Source organism: Scyliorhinus torazame, chromosome 8 (genome assembly GCF_047496885.1).
Source record: "Scyliorhinus torazame isolate Kashiwa2021f chromosome 8, sScyTor2.1, whole genome shotgun sequence".
NCBI classification, from domain to species: domain Eukaryota; kingdom Metazoa; phylum Chordata; class Chondrichthyes; order Carcharhiniformes; family Scyliorhinidae; genus Scyliorhinus; species Scyliorhinus torazame.
Genome location: NC_092714.1, coordinates 156,168,224 through 156,190,926, shown reverse-complemented (window position 1 = coordinate 156,190,926; position 22,703 = coordinate 156,168,224). Strand labels below are relative to the sequence as shown.

Sequence of the window (22,703 nt, the reverse complement as noted above, 5' to 3'; positions counted from 1 at the left end):
GTTCGCCAGAGCCTTGCCTGAGGTAGCTGATTCTACACTGGTACAATGCGTGCACAAGCATCGCAGCTGATAGGATGTAGGGGGTTTGATTTTGGAGTTTGTCCTTCTCCTGGGTGAGCTGCTGAAGAGCCTCAATTACCCTTAACATCGCCGTGTATCATTTATGATCTTCTGTACTTACAACCGATGTAGACCTTGCCAGTCAACTCATTGCTGGGAGTTATGGGGAGAAGGCAGGAAAATGGCGATGAGAAACATATCACAATGATTGAATGGTGGAGCAGACTCGATGGGCCAAATGGCCTAATTCTGCTCCTATGTCTTATGGTGTTATGGTTTGGAAGTCAGAGTTGCCTTCTCTGAGGTAAACTACCAGTTAATGCTGACAAACCTTACCAAGCTGGAGCTGTTTGGTATCGAGGTGCCAAATACCCACCTTCACACCTGTGCCCACAGTTATAATCAGGGATTGGCACATGAAGCTGGGCAGTATGAGTTTGATATGGGGGGTCATTTGAGACACTGACCATGTGGGACCTTTTGTGCATGAAAAGCATCTCAACTTTCATCATTGTCCCAGTCCTTCCCGACTCTTTTGACCCCCACCCACTACCTTTCGCCCTTACACAGGCGATGCCAATTCACCAAGTATCCACCATTGCAGACCTTAGGAGTTATGATAAGATGAAATAAAGTTCTGAATATCTATTACAGACTCCACTATGTAAAAATAAAAACTCTAACTCATTCAATACATTTAACTTGCCTCAAGTATGTAATCTCTTTTAAAAAACAAACATTTGTATTCATAAGTCCACATCAAAGACAACTAATCTTCAATAACCTACCTGAGCTGTCGATCAAACTGTGAATTTACATCCCTCAATGCTATGATGATTTCACTTATGGTTATGCCAACAAACAGGTATTGAAATTGGAAAAATATTTCCAACTCGCAGACACAGGCAGGCAGATTTTTTTCAAATTTTAAAAGGCAAGATATTTAAATAACTTGGCAGCTTGACATGCCTCACCCACCTCACAGGACTGAAGATTAGAGCTGCTGCAGGTATCTCTACATCCTCAGTAATGTAGCTGAGCTCACGGCTCACTGCTCATCCCTCCTATTGCTTCTCTTCCCCACCCCCCATTGGCAACTCCCACCCTCTGAAACTAACTCTCACCTACTAGCCTTTCACGACACACTCTGATGAAGGGCCTATTCAATTGGATATCTTGCACTTTAGCTCCCCAGTGCCCCTCCCCTCACAGTACACCCTACATGCACGCCTCAAAAACTCCCTCTTCCCTTTCAACAACCTTATACCCTACACCTTTCCATTGTAGAAAACACATGTGCCCATTGGCACACAGAACGCAGCAAGATTTTCATAAACTGCATTTTATAATGATCTGATAGTCCATTTGAGTAATGTTGGTCAAAGGATACATGTCAACAGGGTAGTGGGGATTACACCCTGCTCATCTTCAAAGTAAGTCTGTGCAGTTTTACATCTACCTGTGACAGCAGACATGGTTTATGTCTCATCTGAAAGACAGCATCTCTGACAGTGCAGCATTGTCACAGTCAGGGGCTGGTTTAGCTCAGTGGGCTAAACAGCTGGCCTGTAAGGCAGAACAATGCCAGCAGCGCGGGTTCAATTCCTATACTGGCCTCCCCGAACAGGTGCCGGAATGTAGTGACTAGGGGCTTTTCACAGGAACTTCATTGAAGCCTACTTGTGACAATAAGCGATTATTATATTATACTCTCTCAACTGCACTAAGAGCATCAAGCCTGGACTTTTGTGCTCAACATAGAACATAGAACATTAAAGCGCAGTACAGGACCTTCGGCCCTCGATGTTGCGCCGATCTGTGAAACCACTCTAAAGCCCATCTACACTATTCCCTTATCGTCCATATGTCTATCCAATGACCATTTGAATGCCCTTAGTGTTGGCGAGTCCACTACTGTTGCAGGCAGGGCATTCCACGCCCTTACTACTCTCTGAGTAAAGAACCTACCTCTGACATCTGTCTTATATCTATCTCCCCTCAATTTAAAGCTATGTCCCCTCGTGCTAGACATCACCATCCGAGGAAGAAGGCTCTCACTGTCCACCCTATCCAATCCTCTGATCATCTTGTATGCCTCAATTAAGTCACCTTTTAACCTTCTTCTCTCTAACGAAAACAGCCTCAAGTCCCGCAGTCTTTCCTCATAAGATCTTCCCTCCATACCAGGCAACATTCTGGTAAATCTCCTCTGCACCCTTTCCAATGCTTCCACATCCTTCCTATAATGCGGCGACCAGAATTGCACGCAATACTCCAAATGCGGCCGCACCAGAGTTTTGTACAGCTGCAACATGACCTCATGGCTCTGAAACTCAATCCCTCTACCAATAAAAGCTAATACACCGTACGTCTTCTTAACAACCCTCTCAACCTGGGTGGCAACTTTCAGGGATCTATGTACATGGACACCGAGATCTCTGCTCATCCACACTGCCAAGAATCTTACCATTACCCCAGTACTCTGTCTTCCTGTTATTCCTTCCAAAATGAATCACCTCACACTTTTCTGCATTAAACTCCATTTGCCACCTCTCAGCCCAGCGCTGCAGCTTATCTATGTCCCTCTGTAACTTGTAACATCCTTCCGCACTGTACACAACTCCACCAACTTTAGTGTCATCTGCAAATTTACTCACCCATCTTTCTACGCCCTCCTCCAGGTCATTTATAAAAATGACAAACAGCAGTGGCCCCAAAACAGATCCTTGTGGAACACCACTAGTAACGGGACTCCAGTCTGAACATTTCCCATCAACCACCACCCTTTGTCTTCTTCCAGCTAGCCAATTTCTGATCCAAACTGCTAAATCACCCTGAATCCCATGCCTCCGTATTTTCTGCAGTAGCCTATCTCTTATAAACCTTTCCAAGCTTTTGCCCACAACAGAAGTAAGGCTCACTGGTCTATAGTTACCGGGGTTGGCTCTACTCCCCTTCTTGAACAAGGGGACAACATTTGCTATCCTCCAGTCTTCTGGCACTATTCCTGTAGACAAAGATGACTTGAAGATCAAAGCCAAAGGCTCAGCAATCTCCTCCCTAGCTTCCCAGAGAATCCGAGGATAAATCCCATCCGGCCCAGGGGACTTATCTATTTTCACACTTTCCAGAATTGCTAACACCTCCTCCTTATGAACCTCAAGCTCTTCTAGTCTAGTAGCCTGAATCGCAGTATTCTCCTCGACAACATTGTCTTTTTCCTGTGTGCATACTGACGAAAAATATTCATTTAGCACCTCTCCTATCTCCTCGGACTCCAAGCACAACTTCCCACTACTGTCCTTGACTGGCCCTACTCTTACCCTAGTCATTCGTTTATTCCTGACATATCTATAGAAAGCTTTAGGGTTATCCTTACTCCTACCTGCCAAATACTTCTCATGTCCTCTCAAGACTCTAGAGTGGGAATCAAGCCCACAATATTTTAGCCCAAGGGCGTGCTATCCATTAAAGCCACAGCTGAGACAGCTTTACCTCTCTATCATATGGGCTGGATGGCCTGTACCTGTGTAATCTTCTGCCAATGCTAGGAAAACAATAATGAGATTGTACAGCCTGTACCCTGCAGAAGAGGATAATTGTAATGTTTCACCTTGTCTGCAGACGCTGATGTTTAGAACCCCTGACAAAGAGCAGATTCCGTCCGGACAACATCCTGTTGGATGGTCATTTGCAAAAGCTTCTTTTGGAAGAACAAATCGATAAGCGTTGATTCCTTGCACTTCCAATTCCTTTTCAAACGTGAGATAGAATGACCTGTATGAAGCAGGGAGAGTTCAATGTCATTTTTGTGCTTAGAGTTGTTAAGTTACTTGCCACCCTTCCTCCACCTCTCCCTCTCTTCTCCACCCTTAGCACCCTGCCCTTCCCTCCTCCACCTCCTGTCCCCTCCCTCCTCCATGCCCTCTCCACTCTCTCTGCTCTCCTGTCCACCTCTCTCTCTGCCAAACCCCCTCCACTGCATCTTCACCGCTCCTCCTCTATACCCTCCACCCCCAGCACTCCTTCCCTTCCCCAGCCTCAGATATATATGCCTTTCACCGCTCTGACCAGTACAGGCTTATCTGAAAAATAGTGCTGTTTAAATCATAATTGGCTCGAATGTTCTGCCTTTCGAACAGAATTCATTCTGAAAGATGAAAGACTTTTCCCTTCACAGGGCAGACAACTGGGCAATTGATTCCCATTTTCTGCCAGTGTCATTCTTTAATCAGGAACGATCTACTTTTCATGTTATTATTCAAATCTCAGCTCACCCCCTTCCTTCCAGGTTACAACATATTGGAATATTAATATAGGGGTTAGATGAAGAAGAACCAGGGAAAGCTCCAGGTTGCTCCCAGAGTTCCTCAGGGTAGTGTCCTAGGCCTAACCATCTTCAGGTGCTTCATCAGTAACCTTCCTTCCAGCATAAGGTCAGAAGTGGGAATGTTTGCAGATGGCTGCACAATGTTCAGCACCATTTGTGACTCCTCAGATAATCATAGAATAGAATCATAGAATTTACAGTGCAGAAGGAGGCCATTTGGCCATCGAGTCTGCACTGGACCTTAGGAAAGAGCACCCCACTTAAGCCCACACCTCCGCCCTATCCCCGGAACCCAGCAATCCCACCTAACCTTTATGGACACTAAGGGCAATTTATCATCGCCAATCCACCTAACCTGCACATGTTTGGACTGTGGGAGCAAACCAGAGCACCCAGAGGAAACCCTCGCAGTCATGGGGAGAACGTGCAAACTCCGCACAGACAGTGACCCAAGCCGGGAATCGAACCTGGGACCCTGGAGTTGTGAAGCAACTGTGCTAACAACTGTGCTACCGTGCTGCAGTCCATGTCAAAATGCAGCAAGACCTGGACAATATCCAGGCTTGGGCTGACAAGTGGCAAGTAACATTCGTACCATCTCCAACAAGAGACGATCTAACATTTAATGTCATTACCTTCGGTGAATCCTCGTTATCAGCTTAAGAACATAAGAACATAAGATCTAGGAGCAGGAGTAGGCCATCTGGCCCTTCGAGCCTGCTCCACCATTCAATGAGATCATGGCTGATGTTTTGTACACTCAGCTCCACTATCCCACCCGAACATCATAACCCTTTATTCCTTTATTCTTCAAAAAACGTTCTATCTTTACCTTGAAAACATTTAATGAAGGAGCCTGAGGGTTACCGTTGATCAGAAACTGAACTGGGATAGCCATATAAATACTGTGGCTACAAGAAAAGGTCAGAGGTTGAAAATTCTCTGGCAGGGTAACTCACCATCTTTAAGGCACAAGTCAAGAGTGTGATAGAATACTCTCTACTTGCCTGGATGAGTGCAGCTCCAACAGGACTCAAGAAGCTCGACACCATCCAGGACAAATTCACCCTCTGCACAATGGAAGTAGTGTGAACAAGATGTATTGCGGAAACTCAGCAAGACTCCTTTCACTGCACCTTCGAAACTCATGGCCTCTACCATCTAGGAGGACAAAGGACTTGGGAACAGCACAACCATCTTTCCCTCCAAGTCACTCACGATTCTGACTTGGAAACATATCTCCATTCCATCACTGTCACTGGGTCAAAATGCTGGAACTCCCTCCCTGACAGCACCATTGGTGGACCTACACCACATGGACTGATGATGTCCAATTAGGGAACCTCACCATCACCTTCTCAAGGAGCAATGAAAGTAGCTGAGCAGGCTTAATTGTGCTTCTTTTGGGGCCTCCTGTACATGCATATCTGGTTCTCCCCAATGAGACCAAGCATCACAGTAAGCACCTTATAAATTATCAGATATCTGCTGCCGAGAAAGAAACCCTCAGAGGGACAGGATCCGTAATAGATCATCAGATGTGGCCCATAGCATCATTATGTCATGAATTTCCCAGAGCAGAAAGGGCGGTGACACATAGAGTGCCAAGGAAGAGGATGATGTGATGACTTACCAGGGTCTAGCTTTGAGCTCGAGTAAAATTGGATATCCTAAATTAAAGAATTGAACACTTTAAATTAAATACAGTCCAACCTCAGGCAAGCTGTTGAAATTCAGACAGACCGATGTTCAATACACAAGCCCCAGGACAGGCTACCAGAACAAGTCTGGACCTGCCCTGACAATCACCCATCACAAGATCATTGCACCCCATTCATATGCACAAGCTCGTTGTCAGTAGCACAGATCTGATCAGACCTTCTGTCGCCTAGAGTTCCCGCTGATACCTTATTTGGTAGGGGGTATGTGCTAGCTACACTATTGTGGTGGTATGCATTAGGGGTATTATGGTACCCTGTGATGCCGAGAGGCTATTGGTGGATAGACGCCGGGTCCCGATTGGATCAGCCGCCTACTGGCTCCACCTAGTAAGGCGGAGTATAAGAGCCCGGGTTCTCCCAGCAGCCGCATTCTGTAACTGTGCTCCTGGGGAACAAGTCTGCGTAATAAAGCCATCGATTGACTCCTTCTCATCTCGTCTCGTGAGTGATTGATTGTGCTACAATTTATTATGCAAACTTTAAAGAGCATGGAGCTCCGAATCACTCTGGAGTGTCTGCGAATCAGCCCCCACGCGGCAAACTCAGCAACCACTTTTAAACACTGGTTAGCGTGCTTTGATGGATACCTCCAAACGGCCACCAGCGTACCTACAGAAGACCAGAAAATGCAGGTCCTGCATTCCAGGGTGAGCCCGGAAATCTACACTCTCATAGAGGACGCGGACGATTTCCAGGCGGCGCTCGCCATGCTGATAGGAATCTACGTTCGGCCCGTCAACCAGGTCTACGCACGCCACCAGCTCGCAACAAGACGGCAAATCCCCGGGGAATCGCTGGACGAATTCTACAGTGCGCTGTTAATACTGGGGAGAAATTGCAACTGCCCACCGGTTTCGGCTAATGAACATACTGATTCGGGATGCTTTTGTGGCAGGTATGCTTTCATCCCAAATTCGCCAGCGATTGCTGGAAAGAGACACACTAGGCCTCAAGGGGGCACGGGCCCTCGCTGCCTCGCTCGATGTAGCATCGCAGAACGCCCGTGCCTACGCCCCCGACCACGCGCCAGCCCCTTGGGCACCCTGGACCCCCACCGCGACCGAACCCCCGGCAACCCCCGCAGGCCTGTGCTGCCAGAGCGACAGATCAGCCGGGGGGGCCCCGCTGCTACTTTTGTGGACAAGCGAAACACCCCTGACTGCGCTGCCCGGCCCACTCAGCCCTCTGTAAAGGGTGTGGTAAAAAGAGGCACTTTGTAGCAGTGTGCCAGGCCCGGGGGGTCGCCGCAATCTCCGGGGGAGAACCAGGACCCCAAACTCAAACCCCCCAACGATCCATGTGCGGCCAACGGGTGTCGCCATCTTGGGTCCCGGACTCCATGCGGGAGGGATGGGCGCCGCCATTTTGTGCTCCTCCAGCCAAATGCGATCAATGGGCGGCGCCATCTTGTCCACCCCGACCGTGTGCGACGCGTGGATGCTGCCATCTTGGCTGACGGCTAAGGACCCCGGGATGGACGGCCCCACGGGGCCTGAGGAAAACGCCCCCATGCAGCAACAGCGACTGGCTTCGGTGACCCTGGACCAGTCGCGGCCCCGAACGCTCCAAACGCAACAACGATGGTATTCATAAACGGGTACGAGACGCCCTGCCTGATTGACTCTGGGAGCACGGAGAGTTTTATACATCCCGATACGGTAAGACGCTGTTCCCTTCCGATTCACCCGAGTAATCAAAAGATTTCCCTGGTGGCAGGGTCCCATTCTGTAGAGATCAAAGGGTTCTGCATCGCAAACCTCACGGTGCAGGGGAGGGAGTTCAAGAACTACCGGCTTTATGTCCTCCCCCACCTCTGCGCTGCCACACTCCTGGGGTTGGATTTTCAGTGCAACCTCCAGTGTTTAACGTTTCAATTCGGCGGCCCTATACCCCCACTCACTATCTGCGGCCTCGCGACCCTCAAGGTCGACCCACCTTCCCTGTTTGCGAACCTCACCCCGGATTGCAAACAAGTCGCCACTAGGAGCAGACGGTACAGGGCCCAGGACCGAACCTTTATCCGGTCAGATGTCCAGCGGCTGCTGAGGGAAGGCATAATCCAGGCCAGCAATAGTCCCTGGAGAGCTCAGGTGGTAGTTGTAAAGACTGGGGAGAAGCAGAGGATGGCCATAGACTATAGTCAAACCATCAATAGGTACACGCAGCTGGATGTGTACCCTCTCCCCCGCATATCCGACATGGTCAATCGGATTGCACAGTCCAACGTCTTTTCCACGGTGGACCGTAAGTCCGCCTATCACCAGCGCCCCATCCGCCCGAGCGACCGCAAATACACTGCTTTTGAAGCAGATGGGCGGCTCTACCACTTTTTAAGGGTTCCATTCGGCGTCACTAATGGAGTCTCGGTCTTCCAACAGGAGATGGACTGAATGGCTGACCGGTACGGTTTGCGGGCCACGTTTCCGTAACTCGATAACGCCACCATCTGCGGCCACGATCAGCAGGACCACGACGCCAACCTCCGCAAATCCCTCCAGACCGCAAATGCCCTGAATCTCACATGCAACAGGGAGAAATGCGTGTTTAGCACCGACCGTCTAGCCATCCTTGGCTACGTAGTGCGAAATGGAGTTATAGGCCCAGACCCGGAACGCATGCGCCCCCTTATGGAGTTCCCCCTCCCCCACTGCTCCAAGGCCCTGAAATGCTGTCTGGGCTTTTTCTCTTACTACGCCCAGTGGGTCCCCAACAACGCGGACAAGGTCCGTCCGCTAATTCAGTCCACTGTCTTTCCCCTGTCGACAGAGGCTTGCCAGGCCTTAAGCCGCAACAAACCGGATATCGCAAAGGCCACGATGCACGCGATCGATGAGTCCCTCCCCTTCCAAGTCGAGAGCGACGCGTCCGACATAGCTCTGGCGGCTACCCTCAACCAAGCAGGCAGACCCGTGGCCTTTTTCTCACGCACCCTCCACACCTCAGAAATCCGGCACTCCTCAGTCGAAAAGGAGGCCCAGGCCATAGTGGAAGCTGTGCGATATTGGAGGCATTACCTGGCCAGCAGGAGATTCACTCTCCTCACTGACCAACGGTCGGTTGCCTTCATGTTCGATAATGCACAGCGGGGCAAGATCAAGAACGACAAGATCTTGCGGTGGAGGATCGAACTCTCCACCTACAACTACAAGATCTTGTCTTGTCCCAGAAAGCTGAACGAGCCTTCCGATGCCCTATCCCACGGCACATGTGCCAACGCACAAGTGGACCATCTCCAAACCCTCCACGAGGACCTCTGCCACCCGGGGGTCATTCGGTTCTATCACTTCGTGAAGACCCGCAACCTGCCCTACTTTTTCCCCTTTATTTGTTGTTTGTGTTTCCCCTTCGCCATCCCCTGCCCCGACATGACAGTGGCCACAGTCATTAAAGCCCTTGGCACCATCTTTACACTGTTCGGTTTCCCCGCGTACATCCATAGCGACAGGGGATCCTCCTTCATGAGCGACGAACTGCGTCAATTCCTGCTCAGCAAAGGCACTGCCTCGAGCAGGACGACCAGTTACAACCCCCGGGGTAATGGACAGGTAGAGAGGGAGAACGGGACGGTCTGGAAGACCGTCTTGCTGGCCCTGCAGTCCAGAAATCTCCCAGTCACCCGCTGGTAGGAAGTCCTCCCAGAAGCCCACCACTCCATCCAGTCGCTGCTTTGTACCACAACAAATCAAACACCTCACGAATACCTCCTGGTCTTCCCTAGGAAGTCCTCATCCGGAACGTCACTCCCGACCTGGCTGGCAGCCCCAGGACCCATCATGCTCCGAAAGCATGTGCGGGTGCACAAATCGGACCCGTTGGTCGAGAGGGTTCATCTCCTCCACGCGAACCCTCAGTACGCCTACGTGGTGTACCCCGACGGCCGACAGGACACGGTTTCCCTGCGGGACCTGGCACCCGCCAGAACTACACACATCCCCCCAACAACAATCACCCCCTCCCTCCCACCGGCACACCCCACAGCCGCCCCCTTCCCGGGTGGATCGGTCCTTCCCCCGGCACCGCCTAGGGGTAGTGAAGCAGGAAGAGACATCGCTACGCTCCCAGAGACGATGGTGCCCGAACCAGCGCCTGCATCACCACCGGGGCTGAGACGATCGGGGAGGACGACCAGGGCACCCATTCGACTCATCGAATCTTTGTAACAAAGCAAGAAATGCCTCTGTAAATAATTCAGTTGCCCAGTAAAAGCGGCATTGTAAATAGTGCTAGTAGTTTGATATCGGAGCATAGCCGCTGTGTTAGTGGCATCCCAGGTACCGACTCTGTAAACCCCTACCACCATACGGCCCACTACCCTCGCCGGGTTCTTTTTTAACAAGGGGTGAATGTGGTGGTATGCATTAGGGGTATTACGGTACCCCGTGATGCCGAGAGGCTATTGGTGGATAGACGCCGGGTCCCGATTGGATCAACCGCCTACTGGCTCCACCCAGTAAGGCGGAGTATAAGAGCTCGGGTTCTCCCAGCAGCCGCATTCTGTAACTGTGCTGCTGGGGAACAAGTCTGCGTAATAAAGCCATCGATTGACTCCTTCTCATCTCGTCTCGTGAATGTTTGATTGTGCTACAACTATCGAAGATGGACATCATGGGCAGGCCCAGGTGTCCTGTCAACAGGTCATTAATTGGACCATTGGGTGTTGTGGCCCCCTCCCAAGGCTCCATTGACAGGAAGTCAGGGGAAATGGCAAAAGGGAGCGAAGGGAGAGGGGATAAAAATAAGGAACCTGAGGAACATCAACAGTGAAGACTCAACATGGGAGGTGACCTTGACCATCCAAAGATTGACCAGAGAAGGAAGGAAGGAAGAGGCTGCCAGTGAGACTTAACTTTGTGAAGATGGACCAGAGAGAGTCAAGGATCAGATCTACAGTTCAACCGAGCCATCTTTACGGCCGAATCTTGCATATTTTATTGTATCTTATGTGGGTTATTTAAGGATAATTAATATTGGTATTTAATAAAGTTTGTTGAATTTATACCCGCGTTTTGTCCTTTGTTCATCTCGCAACTAACGGCACCTGGGTAAAACGTTGAGTAATAGGATGGTTGAAGATCTGAATTGGACAGATACAACACCTTGGCACCCAACGTGGGTTTCGATAAGAAGTAACTTTGTTGCTCTGAAGTCGGACTCATCCACCCCATATTCTCCAACACTCTGTCTGAGCCTGAATTAAGAGGTTAAATACCCCATGTGAAGGACAGCCTTAAGTGAGTGAAGGACCAAAACAGATTCAACCATAATTTGGGCCATAAACCAGTGGTTGGATTCTCCTTTGATGGGATTTTCCGCTTTGCCGGCAGCACACTCACGCCCGCAGATTTCCTGACCACGTGGGGGTGCCCACAATGGGAAACCCCATTGGCTGGCTGTCGGGACAGAGAATTCCCCTGCCAGCGGGGGAGCGCCACACCAGAAAACGGGTGCAGCAGGATGGAGAATCGCGCCCCAGCGTATGTAACATTAGGTGAACAAACTGTAGTTAGAAATAGGATAGTCAAGGAAGTTGGGTGAATTCTGGGAGGGAATTTAGTGAAAGTGGACCCCTACCCCGATTCATTCCAATACCCCCGTGGCAGACCCTAGCAGGAGAAAGAGAAACATACTCATGACCAGCCGTGGGGAATGGGAGGAAGTCCTCTGTGCACATTTGAATAGCAAATGGCCCAAGTGGGTGCAGTGGGGCCCTATCCCGAAACCGGGCCTGGGATCCGAGGGAGAGAATTGTTGGAGTCATGGCCATTCAGAGGTGGGAAAACAGGCTCCCAAACTTAGTCAAGCGATTGCGATTGCCAGTTGTCTAGAAAAGCTCCGTGGGATAGAGACAGAGATAATCAGGGTTAAACGAGACAATTAAAACAATACCTGATGGGCGCAGTGCGCATCCAACAATTGGAAGCAGAGGTAGGCACATGAGAGGAAATAAACCAGGTCAACCTGATCCATATGAGCCAATTCTATGCTCAATGTGATAAGGTATATCAGAAAGCACAGCGGACTGTTGGTGAGAAACAAGCCAGCTGCAACAATTGGAGGAAGTGAAACGTAAATGCAGTGAGTGCAGGCTGCAGTAAAGGTTCTACACCACACAGGTAAAGAAAATACAGCCCGTACAACAGACCACACCAAATCCCTGCGTGAGATTGAAAAATTGAAGTCGCAATTAACTATAAAGAGGGGTGAAATGTGCGCCTTCACCACGGAGTCAGGGGACAGTGACCCAGGGGTAGAATGGGAGGTATTAGAGGAGGATGCCTGTGCTCATGCGTTGGCCAGCCCCACTACTTACTGGGGACCCCACCTCCATTCCAGATAATGGAACCTACAGCACCTGATTCAGTTCCCAACCCAATAACCTCAGTTCCTGATTTGGTTCCCATCCCGGGAGATCCAGTCACCAATCCAGTTCCCGTCCTGATGAAGCTGGTCATACCCGAAGACAGGACGGATAGAGCCCCAACATGACGGACATAACTCCGAACACCAGGGGAGGGATTCTCCCCTACCCGGCAGGGTGGGCGGTCCTGGCGCCGAGGAGTGGCATGAACCACTCCGGCGTCGGGCAGCCCTGAAGGAGCGGAATCCTCCGCACCTTCAGTGGCTAAGCCGGCGGCGGAGTGGTTTGTGCCCCGCCAGCCGGCGGGGAAGAGGTTTGGCGCCACGCCAACTGGCGCCGAAGGGCCTCCGCCGGCCGGCGCGAGTTACCGCATGCGCGGGAGTGCCAGCGTGTGCTGGCGTCATCCCAGCGCATGCGCAGGGGGGGATCATCTCCGCATCGGCCATCACAGAGGAATAGCAGCCGACACGGAGGAATAGAGTGCCCCCATGGGCAGGGGCCAGGCCACCGTGGGGGCATCTCCTCAGGGCCAGATCCCCTGTGCCCCCCCGAGGTCCCCGGAGGCCGCCCGCAAAGCCAGGTCCTGCCGGTAAATACCTATTCTAATTTACGCCGGCGGGACCGGCCGAAAACGGGCGGCCACTCGGCCCATCGCGGGCCGGACAATCGCCGGGGGGGCCGCTGCCAGCAGCCGCCGACCGGCGCGATTCCCGCCCCCGCCAAATCCCCGGCGCCGGAGAATTCGGCAGCCGGCGAGGGGTTGGAGAATCCCGCCCCAAGACCCAACTCATGGGCATCGCTGAAGCGGTTGAGTGTTCGAACCCTCCGGGGACCCAACTTCTCTCTTTGACAATATTGTTCACGACCGTATTTTGAATGGCCTAGATGAGGCAGAAGAGGTCAAACTTATTTTGCTATATCTAAGCCCTGCAATCCATTCTGCCTTGCCCGCCCCAACACCCGACCCAAAATGAAGGCACCCCTCTGACCGCTGTAAGGTACAATAGCGATGAACGGTAAATGGCCTAAACAACTGCCAGGAGTGGGAAACATCTGATGGCATATGCCGGTTGGCTATTGTTATCTGAACCACCAGGAAAACAATAATGTTAAATGGCTTCACGGGACATTTACAGGAGGGTTCATAAACGGACCCATGAAAATTATGACTGAATAATAATAATAATAATAATCTTTATTAGAGTCACAAGTAGGCTTACTGCAATGAAGTGACAGTGAAAATCCCTTTGTCGCCACATTCCGGCGCCTGTTCGGAGATGCTGAGAGAGATTTCAGAATGTCACCTAACAAGCACATCTTTTGGGACTTGTGGGAGGAAACCGGAGCACCCGGAAGAAACCTACGCAGACACGGGGAGAACATGCAGACTCCGCACAGTGACCCAAGCCGGAATCAAATCCAGGTCCCTGGCGCTATGAAGCAAAAGTGCTGCTGCTAATATGACATGTTACCACCCCGCTTTCTTGGTTAAACCCCGAAGCAGAACATAGTTTAGAGTCCGATCTCATGAGGAAGTGTAATTTATTGTTTGACCCTGCTAACTGATGCCATCGCTGGTCGAGGTGGCCACTGGCAAATGCATAGGCCGCATCTCCACTATTGGTACAATATGTAGATGATCTCCTCCTACAGAACAAAACCAGAAGGGAACATCTGGAATTATTAGAAGAACTGCTGAACCTCCTCACTACATTAGGATTAAAAATAAAACCCAAGAAAGCCCAGATCATGAGATCGAAAGTCCCTTACTTGGGTACAGTAGTGACTGAGGGAAAGCATGAAATTGAAAGGAGGTGAATCGAGTCTGTAATATTCTTCCCCCTACCCAATGACGTGAATTCACGATGCTCCTTTCTAGGTTTGGTGGGGCATTGCCGTAATCACATCGATGGTTTCTGAACTCCTAAGGAAAAACACCCCCTGGAGCTTGACCGAGAGACACACACACGCGGTCTCCAAACTGAAACAATCCTTAGCACAAGCCCTTGCCTTGCAAGTGCCTGATCCCGACCTTCCATTTGCGTTTGAAGTAATGAATCAAAGATGGCACAGTTAGCCAAAACCGTACAGCACAGTGGACACTTGTGTTCCAGGGCCGAGACATTGCGGTCAAACATACCTGAGCTCCCAACTTCCTAGCAGACAACCTAACCTATGTGGCGCGGTGGGAGGTCTCGGCAATAAATGACCCCAAGGGGCCATTTCTGCCAAAACAAAAGGGGGAGCAGCCAGGCCCAGGGCAGTTTAAAAATTTATGCGGCTGGGTCACCCATATGGAGGAGGAGAACATGGGATGTGGCATTTATGTGAAAGACCAAGAAGATAAGCCCCTGAGGGAGATAGCCCTAAAACATCCTATACACATGAGTGCCCAGGCTGCAGAGCTAGCAGTGATAACTTAAATAATCAGCCACCCTGATCTGTTCCCCAGGCCAGCAGACATACACTCAGATTGTATGTATGTCTGTAATAGTTCAACGGACTTCATGCCCTATTGGAAGCGATGGGATTCATCTCTTCTGGGGCTGGCTTGTAATGCAGAACAAGGCAGCAGCACAGGTTCAATTCCCGTACCGGCCTCCCCAAACAGGCGCCGGAATGTGGCGACTAGGGGCTTTTCACAGTAACTTCATTGAAGCCTACTTGTGGGAATAAGCTATTATTGTTATTACCACCCAGTGCGGGAGGTTACAAATACATCCTGGTGGTTGTAGACACTTTTAGTAAGTTGGTGGAGGCCTTTCCAACCTGCACTAACACGGCCAAGGTCATGGCTGACATCCTGGTGCAGCACATATTCATGAGGTGGTCTCTTCCCCGCAGCATTAACTCTGACCAGGGCACCCATTTCACAACCCAGGTAATGCCCGTGTACAGTGAGTGCAGAGTTATAGATGGTGTTATGCAGTTGATCCCACTTTGACCCTGCACTCCAGTCTTGGACATTGTTGTCTGAAAGAGCCAGCTTGAGGATGTTGAAGAACTCCTGGGTCCTTCCTGAGTCAGTGGTACAGCAAGTGTTGATCTGAGGATGTCCTTTCTTCTTGGAGTGTACTGGTATACCACCCTCACCGAACTCATATATACTACTCACCCTCAGGAGAACCGATTTGTACTCACTCCTCACACTATGGAGAGCCAACTCATACACACTCCTCACATTATGGAAACCTGATTTTTCCTCACTCCTCACCTTTTGAAAAATCAGTTTGTACTCACTCCACACATTCTGGAAACTGCAATTATACACACTGCATGCCCTATGGAGACTGAACTTGTAAATCATCCTCACCCTAGGGAGACCCGATTTATACACATGATGCACGATCAATGACCACTAAAGCGAGGTTGTAGTCCAACTGAGGGCTTTAATAAGCTAGATGTTACCCCCAGCAGCTCAGGTACAGTATGAAGGCTTCTGGGGCGGCATGGGCTCTTATACTCCGCCTAGCAGGGCGGAGCTACCATGCATCTTGACCAATAGAAAGCATACAGTTTCCACCAATGGTGCTCCAGCATATTAGGTACCGTAATACCTCTACTACCATATTCACCCCCTGTTAAAAAAGAGTCCGGCGGGGGTGATGGCATGATACTACAAACATGGCAACGTGGTAGAATTAGTTATGGAGGTACCGTAATACCGCCGTACAGCGTTTTGTAATTATTTACAATTCTAATAACTATTTACAATTGATGATTTAAATTGACAGTTTACAATTTAAAATGAAGCAATCAGTCGATCGTGGGCCCTGGTCGTCCTCTGTGATCGTCGGAGCTTCGGTGGTGACTCCGGTGGAGGCTCAGGCATCTGTGACTCCGGGAGCGTGGCTTTGATCTCCATGGCAACTTCGACACCCCTGGACGGTGCTGGTGGGGAAAACGGTTGTCCTGGGAAGGGAGCACCTGCGTGGTGCATCGGTGGGTGGGGGGGACTAGACGGGGCCGGCGGAAGGACCGATCCTCCTGTAAGGTGCCCTGGTGGAGGGGAGGGTGGGACTGGTGGCTGGGGTGTGCGTTGTTGTTAATTTTGCCTTAGTTCAATTGCTCTGTTTTTATTACCTTTGCTCTTGAGTCGCCAGGTATCTTAATGATACCGCCACGTGGTTCAAGTCCGTGTAATGATCAATAATCCAACACACAATCAGTAAGATTTAAATCAAAGCACATTTATTATACACAGTAATCACTACTCAAGTACAAATTCTACGTCTAAGCTACTTCTTACAACTAACAGGCCAATACTTAATTTGGAACTGGCCCACCAGGTCAGGGAAACAAATGGCCTTTCGTTCGGGTTCTGAGCCTGCGGGATTCGAAGTTGGTACAGATTGATAGCTAGGAGTGCCTATCTCGTAGCGAGCGTTGAAGTAAGACTTACAGGCTCGATCGGCTGCTGAAGAGTGACGAGAGCTGGAAGAGAGCTGGAAGCGAGCCGAAGAAGAAAGCGACTTGAACTTGGGGCTCAATTCTTATAGTCCCCAGGGGCTTCCCGCCTTTCGGGGCAGACCCTGTACCTGGTCCCAAGTGATTGGACTTTGTCCCAATCGCTTGGTTCGATTTTCTTCAATGCTGGAGCGGTTCCCTGATCGATGGGCGGTCCTGAGGTGGTCGTTCACCTCCCTTTGTGTAGGCTTCTGCTTGCGCCAAAGAGTCTGGTTTTGCTTTGTGTGTCTAAATGTTGCTTATTGTTCCTGGGGATTGCCCATTAGTATGCAGATGGCTGGTGTTTTGTTATGCTGATGGTTGCTGGTGTCGATCTTGTCTGGCCTTTCCAGAGGTAAATACACAGCCAACCTGCAGCTGCTCATTTTTGTCCTGTTGGCTGACTTTCCCATCAGCCTTTGCCGTTCGCCATTTTGAATCAGGAGTTGGCCATTTTAAGTGGCTACATTCCCTCCTTGTGATCCTAACGCGAAGCGTGAAGGATCACATAACTATGTTGCTTTCCATTCCCTGACCTGGGGGGGGGGGGCACTTCCTTCATGGCCTCTGCACTGACCATAGCTATGTAAATATTTTTTAGCTAACAATTCTAAGGGCGCTATGTCAAACAAGGACATGCATTACAAAACAATAAACTGGGAACCTCTAACTATTCTTAATACACTACACTCACTAACATTTCATTAACTTCCTCAACCATACAAACAAAATCATAGCAGTTTATACACAATTTTCCTGGCTTTGCAGTCAAGCCCAGGATCGTACAATTTGCTCATGAACAGTTCTTTACATTTCTTTATTTACAATAAAACGCAAGTGAATGCTCTTTATTATAGATCATGGGGGTCGGGGGTCTGGTCGTATCTGAAACTAGGGGATCTGATCCTATATACCGGGGTTCGAGTGCGGTAGGCTCTCCTTCTCCATTTCCGTAGACGCATAGTCTGCACTGTGCAGCAGAGTATCGCTAATACCAGTAAGGTTTCTATTACATAGGACAGGGAGTACCAGGTTATAAACCTGGCACACCAAGATGATGTGGTGTCGCTGGTGACTGGGCTCTGGGTACTGTGGGGAAGTGAACCATTAACGGCTGGGGGGGCTTGAAGTCAAGGGGTTCGCGTTCACGCGCAACCAAATGTCCAAAAGCACAGGGGTGATCCACTTGAAGGAAGTCCTCATGGCTCTTCTCTTTCCCTTTGTTTCTTCTCTTCTCTGGTCCTGGAACTTCTGGAGTTCTGTGGAAACAAGCATAGTGTCTGTAACGGGGCAGCACGGTAGCATAGTGGTTAGCACAATTGCTTCACAGCTCCAGGGTCCCAGGTTCGATTCGGGCTTGGGTCACTGTCTGTGCGGAGTCTGCACGTTCTCCCCGTGTGTGCGTGGGTTTCCTCCGGGCGCTCCGGTTTCCTCCCACAGTCCAAAGATGTGCAGGTTAGGTGGATTGGCCATGCTAAATTGCCCTTAGTGTGCAAAAATTGTCCTTAGTGTTGGGTGGGGTTACTGGGTTATGGGGATAGGGTAGGGGTGTGGGCTTGGGTGGGGTGCTCTTTCCAAGAGCCGGTGCAGACTCGATGGGCCGAATGGCCTCCTTCCGCACTGTAAATTCTATTCTATGAACTATCTTTGTTTAATATCTGGTATGATAGTCTGCCTGTCCTTTAGTGCCAATTACTTCCTTTATAATTGGTCACTATGTGTGTCTCCCTCATTTTTTCCCCCAAAAATTGAATTTTAGGACAAGACACACTTCCAAATAATGAACCAGTGCGAGCCATCTCGCAGACTGTGCGGTTTACCATCCAAATGTTTCAGGATGTAAATAGCATGTGGTTGGCAACCTAAAGGTTACCTAAAACAAAACAAAACTTTTTGAACGAAAAGTGCCAAAATGAGGTGCGTATGGGCCGCGACGGGTAAGAGTTGGATTGAGTCCCCGGGTAGGACAGCTACCAATGCCGTATCTCTCCTACCCGAGCGTCGTTGACCAGAGGGGGGTTCCCAGGCAGGGCGGGTCCCAAGCCATTTCTCCACTGCCTGAGCAACCAACAAGAACGGGCAAGAAATGTAGTCATCGTGGTGGGGCTGCCGTCGTGGTTCTTTCCCTTGAACCAGAAGGGCAGTTACGAACGGGCGCCTGGTACCTTAACCAGTCTCTGCAGACAAGCTAGTTCCTCTGAACTAGTGTCTGGCAAAGGCAAGTCCTCAGAGGTTTCGGCCGAAAAGGCGTGGGGCCGTGAATTTTTTTTTTCTTGTCGGACATACAACATTTAACAAACTTACAAACAACATAAAACATGCGGCAGGTTCCATCAGAAAGGACACCACTTCTCCCAAGCGGTTCCTTTTAAACATCATCTGGACACCTCAGTTCTCGGTTGCGAACAGGGTCGCAAAGTGGTTCTCGGTTTGGGAGTCAGACCCAAGGTCGTCATCTTCTCCCGGGTGCCAAACTCTTGAGTGTATCAGGGCTGAAAGGGCTGCATGGTGTGAGTTGGGGTCGCTCACGTCGTTGCGGACGAGTCGGAACGAGTTATCTTGGTGCCAACAATTGGTGTCTAGCTGTGTGGGGACAAAATCGGGGTCGGCAATGTAGTTCGGTGGTCGGTGGTGGGGTTTGTTGAGGAAAGTAATCATGAAGGGATCACTCGGATCGTAGTGTGGGTTCTGTTGCATGGGGATAGTAGGGAGGCGTGCTGTGGCTATCGTCCGAGTCACAGTCGCTGTCTCTGCTGCTGCAGACTGAGGGGCGTTCCGGGGCGGAGTGTATATTTCGGGGGTGGAGTCGAGGTCGAGTCCGTGGCTGGGCTGGACGTGGTGGGGGTTGGTAGGGTTACGTTGGCTGTGGGCGGGGCAGGGTTTGCTGCGTTGAGCCTGACGTGCTGTGCGTGGTTAGACTATGTTCCATATGCCTTCAGCTGGTTTATATGGAACCACGCAGTCTTACCGTTGGGGTACTTTATTTTATAAACGGAAGGGCTTACTTTATCCGCAATGGAGTACGGACCCGAGTATTTTGGTGACAGGAATGTGCTGGGGTTATATACAGAGAGCATGACTTGCTGTCCTATACTGTACTCAGTCGCATGCACTGTCTTGTCGAAACAAACCTTGCTCTGTTTCTTTCTGGTGCCCAATTTTACTGTGGCTGCTAGCTGAGCCGTTTTAACATTTTCAACTAATTGCTCTACTGCTTTCTCGTGTGTGAGGGCCGTCACTTCGGGGCTGGTCAAGTCTAAACCTAATAAAAATTCTGTGCCTTTCATGGGGCGTCCGGTCATGAGGGTGTGTGGGGTGTAACCTGTGAAGTAGAAATTGTGTTACGCAAAAACATCAGCGCAAAAGGGAGGACTGAGTCCCAAGTGTGTTGTTCTGCTGGACCATTTTTCTGAGGGTGGTTTTTAGGGTCCGATTCATGCGCTCCACGATACCACTCGACAGTGGGTGGTATGCTATGTGGAATTTTTGGGTGATGCCAAATATTGTGAGGACGTTCTGCATGACACGTCCCATAAAATGGGAACCTTGGTCAGATTCAATGCTGCGGGGGAGTCCCCATCTTGTAAAGATGTGGTGGGTCAAAATCTTGGCTGTGGTTTTTGCAGTGTTCGTGCGGGCTGGGAATGCTTCCACCCATTTCGTAAATGTGTCAATTACCACAAGTACATATTTATAGCCATTCCTGCAAGGGGGCAATGGTCCTATAAAATCAATCTGGAGGTTAGTCCAGGGGCCATTAACAGATCGGGTGTGGCTGAGTTGAGCCTTTTTGGCATATCTGTCCGGATTATTCTGCGCACAGATAAGACAATTCTCGATGTAATGGTTTACATCATAGAATTTACAGTGCTGAAGGAGGCCAATCGGCCCATCTAGTCTGCACCGGCTCTTGGAAAGAGCACCCTACCCAAGGTCAACACCGCCACCCTATCCCCACAACCCAGTAACCCCACCCAACACTAAGGGCAATTTTGGACACTAAGGGCAATTTATCATGGCCAATCCACCTAACCTGCACATCTTTGGACTGTGGGAGGAAACCGGAGCACCCGGAGGAAACCCACGCAGACACGGGGAGGATGTGCAGACTCCGCACAGACAGTGACCCAATCCGGAATCGAACCTGGGACCCTGGAGCTGTGAAGCAATTGTGCTATCCACAAGGCTACCGTGCTGCCCTACATCTTCCTTTAAATTCGGCCACCAACAAAGCTGCTTGAGATGGGCTGTAGTGGGATTGATTCCCTGATGTCCATGACCGTCATGGAACAAAGAAATCAGTTGATTCCTGTCCTGTTCAGGAACTACATAAAGGGTGTCCTTTAACACCACACCGTCATGTGTGGTCAGTGCATTTCTGAACCTCTCCTAGGGAGCTGGATATTTCCCTTTTACAATCTCCCTGAGATTGCTGTCCTGCTTCTGGGCCTCTACTAGATCCTCGATCTTTGTCTGTGAGACCTGAACTGCACTCACTGGTGCGCTTTCAGGGGGTGTCCAAAGGTATCCATGTCTGGAACCTGCCTTAGCCAGTGCGTCGGCTTTTGCATTTCCAGGGGGGGAGGAATGATGGTGACTGCGGACTTTGATTATCCCAAAAGTGGCCTGCTTTTCCTCGGGATTCTTAACTACGGGCTTCTTTGTATAGATTGCTCCCAAGCGCGGGACAATCTTTTCACTACCCACTTCTCGTTATGGGCCTCCTCTGAGGGATCATGACTCGCGCAGGCTTTCTGTCCTGATTCTGTGGCATGGGAGATAAGGGTGCGGGTCCATTTGGCCATGTTGTCTGGGGACAAATGGGCACGGTCTAAGTCTCCAAAGACTGCTGCAAAGTGGATCTACAGGCGTCTAGCAAACGCTGTGGGGTGCTCGGATTTCTTCTGCCTACATTTATTCAGACCGTCTACGGGGTCACCCCGGTTATACCCGATCGCATCCAGGATCGCGGTGTGCATTTCTGCAAGGGTGCCTCCTCCTACATTCTGTGGGTCGGGAAGGGCTGCTGCTACTGAAGGGTCTAAACTTAAAACCGTGAGCTTTACATGTTCTCGCTCATCCAGGCCGTACATGGTCGCCTGATGCTTAACTGTGGCAAAGAAATGGTGGGGGTCTGAGGTGGGGAGGAACGGTGTGATCTTATCGCACGCGTCCCGTAATTGGGTCACTGTTAAGGCGTGGAATATAGAAATTCCTCATCGTCCAATATGGCTGTGCGGTGGGTGGTTACTGGGTTCATTGGAGCTTGAACTATCTGCTGTGTGGGGGGTTGGGGCGCTTTCCTCTTTTGTGGCTTTCCCTGCGCACATGTTCCCTGAACATATCTCTGCGCTGTTTCGTTCAATTCTTCCCAATCAGGGCCGTTGTCCTGATCTAATTTTTCTCCAAAAGTTTCCTGGAAACCTATCTGAACTGAAAGCAGAGATTGCAGCTCTGCAATCTGCTTCCGACACTTTGTGTGATCTAGCGCGCTTTGTCTTTGATCTGTGGTGGCAGCATGGAGTGCTCTTAATGCTGCCTTGAGGTCACTACACTGTCTCTGTAATGCCTCTACCTGCTTTTCCGTTTCTTCACGTACCAGGACTGCACGTTGCGTGTCCTGATAGGCCTTTTCGTATTGAAACTGGAAGCTGCTTAAGTGCGCCAGACAAGACTGGTGAGCCCTTTTGGCGTCATCCACCTCTCCATCTTTTGCTGCCAACTTCCTTCTCAATTCTAAATTCTCCTTTTCTACCTCGCTTACATTCAATGTATGCCCTCAACTTCT

At 50.2% G+C, this 22,703-nt stretch overlaps 1 protein-coding gene across 1 annotated transcript in view; it reads right to left on the bottom strand.

Moving 5' to 3' along the window:
- Positions 1 to 22,703, bottom strand: part of LOC140428214 (lysosome membrane protein 2-like) — a 108,460-nt gene that overhangs the window by 32,133 nt on the left and 53,624 nt on the right. The window contains exon 7 of the mRNA XM_072514423.1: positions 3,674 to 3,837. Within this exon, the coding sequence (XP_072370524.1) occupies positions 3,674 to 3,837 (164 nt within the window). The remainder of the gene's footprint in view (positions 1 to 3,673; positions 3,838 to 22,703) is intronic.